Genomic DNA, 11,384 nt, shown 5'->3' on the forward strand with positions numbered 1-11,384 from the left:
TTATCCACCTCTTCTTCAGGATCTTCGTCCGACTCCTCGCGCACGTCTTCCTTGTGAATAGTGGCGGTCTCAGGAGCGTTTCTCTTGGGCCGCATGTTCTTGACCGCCCCGCCGGCAGCTTCTTCAGCCGAAACCTCTCGCAGAGCATCTTGGAAGGAAACATCTTCCCTGGCGAACAGTCTCTGCTGCAATTCTGAGTTTCTCAGCCCGCATACCAAACGATCGCGAAGTCTTTCTTCTAAGTCCTTGAAGTCGCACGGTTTAGCTGCTCTTCTCAAGGCCGCGATGTAGTCTTTTGCTGATTCTCCAACTCGCTGATCTCTCTGTTGGAATGTGTGCCTCCAAGCCATGACTGATTGCTTAGGCTGGAAGTGTTCCTTTAAGGTTTTCTTGAGGTCGGTGTACGATACCGTTTCCAGCGAGTCTGGAGAGATTAAACTCTCGGCGATCTCAAAGGCATCTTGCCCACAAACGCACAACAATGTGGCAGCCTTTAAGCCTTCCTCTCGAATCTGGTTGATGCGAAAATACGTCTCGACTCTTGCCACGTAAGATTCCCACCTCTCGGGGTGAGAGACGTCGAAAGCCTCTAATTGCCCAACCTTATCCATGATCGATGATCAAGATTTCTTCTTCTTCGGTCGCACGCACCCTCCAGCGATTTCGTACTGGCAGGATAACACTGACTTCCACGCCGTTTCTTTCCCGGACTTCTTTGGGTGAGTCTTCTAGCTTTTCTTAGCTGTTGAGACTGAATCCCACCTTCGTCGCCAGTGTTAAGTCCTGGGAATAATGGCGCTTGAGACGAAACATCTCCAACAAGTCTTTATTGTTTGCTCCATTCTACGAACAACCAGAGCAGAGGCACGCAGGCCTCTATTTATACCCTCTGATCCCTGGGCAAGTTCAACCAATCATGAGGCGGGCTTTTCCCGCCTTGCGCATGCGCCCAAGGCTGGCGCCGCTCAGTCTGGTCCCGGGCAGCTTCTGCAAATGCCCGGGACTCTTGCAACGTCCCGAGCCTGCATCTTGCAGGCTCGGGACACAACACATACTGTAGCAGAGCAAAAGCTGCCTGTAGAGCTCAGAGACAGGATTATTACAAGGCACAGATCTGGGGAAGGCTACAATAAAATTTCTGCTGCACTGAAGGTTCCTAAGAGCACAATGGTCTCCATAATTCTCAAATGGAAGAAGTTTGGCACAACCAGGACTCTTCCAAGAGCTGGTCACCAGTTCAAACTGAGCAATCAGGAGAGAAGGGCCTTAGTAAGAGAGATGACCAAGAACCCGATGCTCACTCTGACTGAGCTCCAGAAATCCTGTGTGGAGATGGGACAGAGTTCCAGAAGGACAACCATCACTGCAGCCCTCCACTGATCTGGGCTTTATGACAGAGTGGCTAGACGGAAGCCTCTCCTCAGTGCAAAACACATGAAAGCCTGCTTGGAGTTTGCAAAAAAGCACCTGAAAGGCTCTTAGACTATGTGGAACAAGATTCTCTTGTCAGATGAAACCAAGATTGAACTATTTGGCCTCAATTCTAAATGTTATGTCTGGAGGAAACCAGGCACCACTCATCACCTGTCCAATATGACCCCAACAATGAAGCATGGTGGTGGCAGCATCATGCTGTGGGAGTGTTTTTCAGCAGCAGGGACTGGGAGACTGGTCAGGGTTGAGGGCAAGCTGAATGGAGCAAAGTACAGGGATATCCTCAATGAAAACCTGTTCCACAGTGCTCAGGACCTCAGACTGGGCTGAAGGAATTGTCCAAAATGACAATGATTCTAAGCACACAGCCAAGACAACACAGGAGTGGCTTAGGGACAACTCTATGAATGTCCTAGAGTGGCCCAGCCAGAGCCCTGACTTGAACTCTATTGAACATCTCTGGAGGGATCTGAAAATGGCTGTCCACTGATGGTTGCCATCCAACCTGACTGAACTTGAGAGGATTGGCAAAGAAGAATGGCAGAAAATCCCCCAATCCAGGTGTGGAAAGCTTGCTGCATCGTACCCCAAAAGACTCGAGACTGTAATTACTGAGTACTGAGTTGAAGGGTCTGAATACTTATGCAAATGTGATATTTCAGTTTTTTCTTTTTAATAAATTTACAGACATTTCTAAAATTCTGTTTTTACTTTGTTATTATGGGATACTAAGTGTAGATTAATGAGAAAAAAATGAATTTCAACAACTGTAGAATCAGACTGCAGCAGAACAAAATTGACAAAAGTGAAAGGGGTCTGAATACTTTCTGAATGCACTGTATATATTATTCTCTAATCCATCAACATCATGGCTAAGCTCCCAAGGACTTACAAACATGAAATCACTGCTGATTTTCTACCTATACATTCTTGCTTGTTTGCTTATTTATTTATATGCTTTATCTAGCTGCCCATCACAACAAGTGACTAGGGGCAGGATATATAAAACATAAAAATAAATTAAAAACAATTAAAATAATATAAAATAAATAGAACTATTGCCATTTCTACAGCGAAGAAATGAGGCCTTTGATGCACTAAGGGCCTTAGTCCCAGGAATACAACCAGCAGAATCAGGGTCATCCTGGTGGCTAGGAGAGAGAAGTTTCATTAATCTTAGTGTTTTCCTTTAAAAAGAAATCAGACTTACTTTTGAAAAACGATTGGAGATCTTTCCATTTCTTTTCCATTTCTGTGTTGTTTTCCTAGATGCTCTCTAGAATTTAGTTGGTTGTATAGGAAGTGTTACAGAAGAAGCATAGACTGATTATGATTTTTATTGGAAAAAAAGAGTGCCATACACCTTGTACATTTTCAAAAACAAGCAAATTCCTTCCCTTAGTACCAGCACATTTATGAGAATGTTTTTAAATTGCAAATCTAGACATACAACTGGCAGGGCAGATATCTACTCTGCAAACCTGGCCATGAAACAGATTTGCATCAAGTTTCAAATCCTTAATCCTTAATGCACTGCATGTAATTAAAAAGATACAGGAAAAGTGGGGGGAAAATCTGAATCCTCAGTTCTGAATGAGCCTGATAGAAAAATTCAAAATTCTAATTTTTTTTTTCAGCATGAAAAAGACAACATATTCTCCAAATTTTATGAAGAAGCCTCCAGGAATGCTAGCATGTTCGATGTGAATCAGATTACTAATGAAACCATCAGGCGCCAGATTAGTTTGCTCCAGAATGGGCCAACAGATTCATTTACAAAAGACCAAGTATGTTACCAAATATCATAGACTACCTCTATGCTACATTCAACCCAGGTGTTATGTACCAAATGATTTCTGTTCTTCCTTCATTCCAGTAAGGCATATATATTAGTAGTAGTAATAATATCAGCAGCAGCACCACCCCAAATTAATCAATTCAGGATGAAGGCTCTTCTTGAAGGTTATGGACCCTATCACTCTACTAAGCTACAAATTATCTTGTGTCTGTCTTTGCTTCCCTTGCTGATTTTTGAATTAAAGAAGTACTGTTTTATGCTACTTTCAAACAAAGCTTGTTCTCATTTAATTTACAGCTGGATACTGTTTTACGTAAAATGAGTACCATGTACAGCACTGGGACTGTGTGCAAGCAAGATGATCATTATAATTGTTTGCCCTTAGAACCAGGTAAGATCTATAAACAAGTATCTTGGGTCAGGTTATCTGAGGGACCACCTGTCTTTGATTACATCAGCCTACCTCATCAGGTCTGGCAGAGAAAACATGCTGGAGGTCCCATCTACCAGAGGATTATATCTGGCATGTCCCAAGAGATGAGCCTACTCCAGTGGTGGGATTCAAATAATTTAACAACCATTCTCTGCAGGGGGGGAAGCGGGTGTGTGTGTGCTGCCACGAGGCAGGTGGGGGAGGGGACAGCTGCCCCATGCTCCCTGCTTACCGTGCCAAAGGGCACCTGCAGCCAGGCCTACCACACCCTGACACCTGTTGCGCCTCGCCTATTTGGTAGTGACTTCTTCCACTTTCTCCTTCCTCCTCCTCCTTTAAACAACCCTTCACTCCCATTGCTGCTTTTTCAGTCCCAGATCTCGGTTTGTCTGTAGCCTGTGCAGAGGGATCTTTGGAAATGAAGCCCCGCAGCGATTGGGTGGAGTGGGAACCATTCCCTTTGCTTTTGGACCGTCTCCGAAATGGGCTGGAAGGAGCAGTCCGAGGACTCCAATCTGGCTTTGCAGCAAGCAAGGGGATTGGAGGCACGTGAATGCACTCCAGTCTGGCATCTCAAAAAACAGGTTTTTTTCCCCCTGCTGCCAGATTTTCACTGCCATACTGTTTAACTTTTTTTAAAGATTACTTGATGCAGAATGCAGATCCTTCCCGTTCTGCATCAAGTAAACTTTAAAGAAAGTTAAACAGTATGGCAGCAAAAATCCGGCAATGGGCAAAAAAACCCTGGTCTCATGCACGGGGAATTTGCACCATCCACCTACCCTGGTGCCTCTGCCTGTGTGCTCGGCCTACTAAACCTCATTTCTAGCCGGATGATCAATTTAGCAAAGGGACGGTGGGGGGGGGGAGGCAGGCAATGCAGACTCCCTGTGCATGAGGAGTTGGCAGCGGAAGAATGCGAGCAGCAGCCCCAGCGGCAAGAAGGGCCACCAAAAACAGTGGAGCCTGTGTGTGTGCCTGACTTGCACGAGTTTCCTGCAGCAAGCAACGGCACCAGGGTAATCGGTGCAATGAGCCTCGTGGCATCCTGCCATGAGCAGCGGCAGCGATGCGATCGGTGCAATGAGCCTTGAGTGGTGGCAGCAGCATGATTGGCATGATGCACCATGTGGTCTGCTGCAAGCGGTGGCACCAGTGTGATCGGCACCCAACAGGAGGTGCCTTCATTCACCCCACAGCCCTGCAGCAGCCTGAATCCAGGATCTTTGGAAACCCAGGAGCCCAGCAGCAGCTTGCCCATGCATTCCTTGCCCAGAGGGCTTGGAGCTGGAGCACCTCGAGGCCTCTGCCAGTCAGCAAGAAGCTGAGCCACAAGTGCCACAGCAGCAGTCAGCCATGCTCTCTATGGCACGCTGCAGCTGATCCGAGGTGTGGAGAGAGTTGGCAGAGGAGAAAGGTGAGTGGCAGCCCCAGAGGTAAGAAGGGCTACCGAAAACAGCAGAGTCTGTGTGTACGCTTGCCTTGCCTGACTCAACCATGCTCTCCATGGCACACTGCAGCTGATCTGAGGCATAGAGAGCACGGATGATGGGTGAACGCATAGCAGGCACACACACAGACTCTGCTGTTTTCACCACCCTTCTTGATGCTGGGGGGCTGCTCATTGCACCAATCGCACTGCTGCCACTGCTCATGGCAAGACACCACGAAACTAATCATGCCGATTGCACTGGTGCTGCCACTTGCTGCAGGAGGCCGCGAGGCTCAGTGCGCTGATCATGCTGGTGCTACCACTAATGGCTGCAGGCCTTGAGGCTCATTGCACTGATCGCACTGATGCCGTTGCCCATGGCAGGACGCCACGAGGCTCATCGCGCTGATTGCGCCAGTGCTGCCGCTCATGGCTGCAGGCCTTGAGGCTTATTGCAATGATCACACTGCTGCTGCTGCTCATGGCAGGACACCACGAGGCTCATTGCACTGATCATGCCGATGCCACTGCTCATGGCTGCAGGCCTCAAGGCTCATTGCACTGATCACGCCGCTGCTGCTGCTCACAGGATGCCACGAGGCTCAACGCAGCGATGCCACCGCTTGCTGCAGGAGTCCACGAGGCTCGGTGCTCAATCAGCGCAAAGAGCCTTGCGGCCTCCTGCTGCAAGTGGTGGAACTGGTGCAATCGGCACGACAATCCTCACGGTATTATAGGTGAGCATGTAGCAGGCACACACATAGACACTGCTATTTTCGGCTGCGCTTCTGTGCCTGGCCAGCCATCTCGGATCAGCTGCAATGCGCCATGAAGAGCATGGCGGACGCAGGGCAAGCATGAGGCAGCTATACACATGGACTCCACTTTTTTCAAGTGCCATTTTAACAACCAGTTCTCTGAACTGAAGCTACATTAGGTATTTGTTCTGCTGAACCTATACGAACTGGCTGAATCCCACCATTGGCCTACTCTGCCGTGGTTTCTGCCATGTGGACTCTCCTCCTGGAAGTAAAATTAACTGCATCTCTCTAACATTCCAAAATGGGTTTGTTTGGATATTTTTGTTTATTATAGTCCCTGTTTCTTAATGGCACTACTGGCATTATGTTTCATGCTAAACTAGAAGAATTCAATTGCATTTTTCATATATATATGAATGTGTGTGTGTATGTATGTATGTATGTATGTATGTATATGTATGTATGTATGTATATATATATATATATATATATATATATATATATATATATATATATATATATATATATATATATATATATATATATATATATATATATAAGATCGGATGTAGTATCGGAACGGGTGCCCATGGGAACGCCCACCACCCCCACGGTTGAACAACAGAGCCTGCGGACTGATCTGGGTGATGGGTTGGGTGTTGGTGGGAGGGACGGGAGGAAGGTCCCCATCGGAAGTAGGAACGGCACGGGTATCAGTGAAATGAAAGGAAAGAACACAGTGGGGGTTGTGAGTAGATGCAGGATCCCTAAGACTGGTATCAGTGAAATGGAAGGAAAGAACACAGTGGAGGTTGTGAGTGGATGCAGGATCCTTAGGACTGGTATCAGTGAAATGGAAGGAAAGAACACAGTGGGGGTTGTGAGTGGATGCAGGATCCCTAGGACTGGTATCAGTGAAATGGAAGGAAAGAACACAGTGGAGGTTGTGAGTGGATGCAGGATCCCTAGGACTGGACTTCACCAAAGGGAAAGTGGGGGTAGTCATGATAAACATCAAAGGGGTGGAGATGGAATGGCCCCCAAGGATCGTGAAAGGGTGAATCAGCCCAAGGATGGGAGGCATGTTCCAGCCTGGGAAAGCAGAGGACGCCCACCTGAGATACAGACACAAGGAGGGAGGAGGGCGGCAACACACATGTAGGTAAAGGAGGTAAGGAAGAATTAACTCAGTTTGCAGATGAGGCCACGATTGGCCGGCCAGGACCTGTCACAAGATCTAGGAGCCGTGCGCAGACATGACTGTATTTATAAGCAAGTTCCCCCAGCATCCTGATTATACCCTGACGATGATGGCAGTTTTAGGCCATCGAAAGCTTGGTTTTATTTATTAAAACTGTATTGTTTTATACTTCCTGGTGATCACTTTGTTGTCTTTTAAAAATATGTTCATACCCAGGAATCGATCTTCTATTTTTAATGTTATTTTTTTTATATATATATATATATATATATATATATATATATATAAAAGTGAACACCAGGGTAAAATCATTAAACTATAAGAGTTTAATACCAATACACATACGCCAAGCTTTCGTCAGCTTCACTGCTGACATCATCAGGGCTTAGGAAGCCAGTCCATGGGAGAGTCTTTTATAGGTTGAATGTGGCCTGCACACGGCCCCTGGACCTTGTTACTGGTCCTGATTGCACAGGCTGCGTTCTAGCGGTGGTTTTCCCTCCGCTGGTTGTTCTTATCCTGCAACACTCACCCGTACGGTCGCCTTCGCCTAACTCATTTTCACGCGGGCCGGGGTGGGTAGGACATTTCCCCTTCCTACTCTCCTCGGTCGTGTCCCCCGCCCCGCCTGCCCGTGTGGTCCTGCCCTCCTACTCCCTATACCGATCGAACCCACTCGGCTTGGGGTGCCTATTCCCTTTCCTGGAGTCCAGCTGGTCCCAGCCACTTCGCTGCCATTCTCACGGGCGCTTCCCCCCCTTTTTTCTCTGATCACGTCTCCCGTATCCCCTGTGCCTCTCAGCAATCCACCCCCGTCGTTCTTCCACTCGCCCCACCTGGGCTGGCTAGGCTCATTCTCCCCCTTCGCCTCCTCCTTCCCTTCATTCCCTTCGTCGGCCCCCTTCTCCTCACCCCCGTATCCATCCCCCCTGCCAATGCCATCCTGTCCGGGTCGTTTCCTCCCCCTTTCCTGTCTGCTGTTCCTAGCTCGATCGCTGGCTCCCAGGGGGGTGCTCCATGTTTTTCGTTCGGGCACGACGGGATTACGGGGTGGTCAGGCCGCTGCTGCGGGGCGGCTCAGTGATTTCCTCCTCTCCTCCTTCGTGCGCGATCGAGTAATTATCCTTCTGGGGCCCTCTTCCTCCCTACCGGCCTTTGCACTTCCCCCTCTTTCTTCGCTGATTGTGTCCCCCGCCCCCGCTTCTTCCTTCCCTTCGTTCTCCTCATCAGCCCCCTTCTCCTTATCCCCGTACCCATCTCTTCCATAGATGTTATCCTGTCTGGATCGTTTCCTCCCCCCTTCCTGTCTGCCGTTCCTAGCTCGATCGCTGGCTCCCAGGGGGTTGCCCCGTGCTTCCCGTTGGCTCAAGCACAACGGCACTACGGAGTGGGGCGGTCGGGTCGCAGGGCGGCTCAGAGGGATCCTCTTCTCCTCTCTCATGCGCAATCGAGTAACCATCCCCCTGGGGTCCCCCCTCTCTATCAGCCTCCGTCCTATCATCCCCGTGTGGTTCAGTCTCAGCCGGGCCGTTACGTCTACCCCCCGCACTGATGCCACTGGCCCCAGCCGAGGATATTCGGAGGCCCCGCTTCTCCGTCATTGTCTCATTAATAGGCGCCGCCTTACCCCGGTGTCCCCGGGGAGGGGGGAGGGAGTTCCTGGAAGGTCAGTCGTCGGTCCCATGCCCTCCCTCATCGTCGGTCTCTGCGTCCTTCTGGGTTGCACCCCTTTCCCCATTGTGGGACTCACTGCCCGCGGCCCCCATGGTGCCCATATGTTTGGGGGCAGTTGGGGGGAAAGCAACGTTCCTCTCGCGGTGCCCTCTGTTGGTTCCACTGGCGCTCCCGGTGTTCCATTGCAGCACTTCCAGCCAGATGGGGGGTTGCCACCTGTGCTCCAAGCTCTCAGCACTAAGTGCGCTGGACAGAGATCCACATGCCGATTGATTGAATCCCTGTCCGAGAGCCAAGCCTCCTTAAGCAAGCGTCCCCCTTTCATGCCGTCATTAGCCAAGACACGCACATTGTCGTGTGGGGAATTCTTGGGCAAGATCAAGTCCCTAAGGGTAGAGGGAGACGAACTGATGGTATCCTTTGATGTCGTCTCACTCTTCACCTCCATCCCGCAAGACTTAGCCATCGCGGTGATCAGGGACCAGTTAAATCAGAAAGGACCGGGTCAGGACCAGGACCCCCTCCGCACTGAAGATCTGATGAGACTGCTCGAAGTGTGCCTGAAAACGTATTTCACCCTTCAGGGGACCACATTCGAGCAGATCAAAGGCACGCCCATGGGGTCCCCCATTTCAAGTGTGATAGCGGAGGCCGTGCTGCAGCAACTGGAGCACGTAGCGATGGCCCAATACCATCCTAAGTTCTGGGCCCGCTACGTGGACGATACATTTGTAGTCATAAAAAGGGATCAAAAAGCTGGCTTTGTGGAGGTACTCAACTCGGTATACCCAGACATCCAGTTTACGGAGGAGGAGGAGAATCAGGGGGCGCTGGCATTTTTGGACGTGCTGGTACGTCGCCGGCCAGACGGGACCCTGAGTACGGAGGTATACCGTAAGCCAACCCACACGGATAGGATACTACACTTTACCAGCAACCATCCGGTGGCCCACAAAGCCAGCTGCATAAGAACATTATTTGGACGGGTTGATTCCCACTGCAGCACGGCAAAAGCCAAAAGAGAGGAAAGACATCACCTACTCCGCGTATGCAGACGCAATGGGTACCCCACAGGATTCATCAGACGCCACAGTGTGCCCCCCAAACCCCGAGAACAACCAGGGACGGAGGAGCAGTCGCCACGGATGACCCGAGTCACACTTCCGTACATCAACAATGTCTCGGAGGCAACGGCTAGGCTGCTGGCACCGTACAAGGTGAAAGTGGCCCATAGACCGAGCCAAACGTTGCGCTCCAAAGTGATGCGGCCCAAGGACCCACTCCCCAGCGTGGAAAAGTCGGCGGTAGTTTACAGGATCGACTGTAAAGACTGCCCCGGCAACTACGTGGGGGAGACCTCTAAAAGAGTTAAGACCAGGGTCCACGAACACAAGCTGGCGGTAAAAAGAGGTGAGCAACGCTCCCAGGTGTGGGCCCACATGGCGGAGTCTGGACATTGTTTTGATTTTAATAACGTGCGCGTCCTAGCCAGCGACAACACAAAAGGGGGCCGTTTACTAAAGGAAGCTTGGCTCTCGAATGGCGACTCCATCAACCGGCACATCGACCTGTGCCCGGCGCATCTGGCCTTGAAGGCGTGGAGCGCAGGTGACCCCCAATCCCGGCACGGATGGCAGGGGGCCGGGCGGCATACCCCCGTAGAAGAAATAAGGAGGACACAAGCAGATAGAGGAGCGACCACCGACATCTTGGAGAGCTCGCCATCCCCCCCACCCCCCACCCCTAGGGAATCAGAGGGGAAGGACGCCCCCGAAGAGAGCCCTGGGCTGCCCCACTGGCAATCTTCGGGGCGCCCAGGTGGAAGAGGAGGAGAAAGAGACTGAGGGCGAGGGGAGGGGCCGGCTAGGAGCAACAACGACCCGGAAATACCGGAGGGACGGGGGAAAAACCGGACTGACCCCCTGCCGTGAAACGAACTGCCGGTACCAACGAGGGCAGCGGAAAGACGACTGGAGGCCCAAGGATGACACGGAGACTAGAAATAGTAAAAGTGGGGGGAGGAAGAGAGTAGGAGCACTTGATAGCAATGGGGAAATTTGGCGGAAAGCAGTGGACGGGCGTAATTGGACCGAGAGCCATGACAAAGGCCAGAGGGGTGAAAGAAAAGGAAGGGGGTTGGAAGGACAGTTGCACCAGTCCAAGAATGGAGGAGGAGAAATTTGGGGCAAGGGAGACAAGAGTGGCGGGAACATCTGGACTGACGTGGGTGCTAGGAATATCAGAAACCGGGAAAGGAAAGAAGACGAAAGGAGACGGGACGAAAACAGCAAGAACGAGGGATGTGTGAATGTGAGAGAGGAGAGAACGGAGAGTAGGCGAGGATACAAGGCAGAGGAGAGACAACCCCATGGAGTAGGAAAGGACGATTGGTGGGCAAAGGAGGAGTGGAGAGAGGAGGAAGAGGGCAGAGGGTATGGCATAGCAGAGGATGGGGGGGACGATAGGATCAGCATGGAGATTACGGGCAGTGGTGAAAAAGGGGGAGAAGAGATGGACAAGGGGGCGAGGAGCCGATTGTCATTGATGGGGGTGTGTGGCTGGACCGATGGCCACGGAGCAGATCGAGCAGAGGAGGGGAAAAAGAGGGGGATGGGGAAGCGATCCCACCAACCCGTGAGCAGAGGAAAGAT

At 50.7% G+C, this 11,384-nt stretch overlaps 1 protein-coding gene across 1 annotated transcript in view; it reads left to right on the forward strand.

The window, feature by feature from the left end:
- ACE2 (angiotensin I converting enzyme 2) overlaps positions 1 to 11,384 on the forward strand; it is an 81,422-nt gene that overhangs the window by 8,580 nt on the left and 61,458 nt on the right. Inside the window, exons 2-3 of the mRNA XM_029284675.1 lie at positions 3,072 to 3,221; positions 3,530 to 3,623. Of these exons, the coding sequence (XP_029140508.1) occupies positions 3,072 to 3,221; positions 3,530 to 3,623 (244 nt within the window). The remainder of the gene's footprint in view (positions 1 to 3,071; positions 3,222 to 3,529; positions 3,624 to 11,384) is intronic.

This window comes from Protobothrops mucrosquamatus, unplaced genomic scaffold (genome assembly GCF_001527695.2).
Source record: "Protobothrops mucrosquamatus isolate PMUCROS unplaced genomic scaffold, P.Mucros_1.0 scaffold816, whole genome shotgun sequence".
Classification (NCBI taxonomy): Eukaryota; Metazoa; Chordata; class Lepidosauria; order Squamata; family Viperidae; genus Protobothrops; species Protobothrops mucrosquamatus.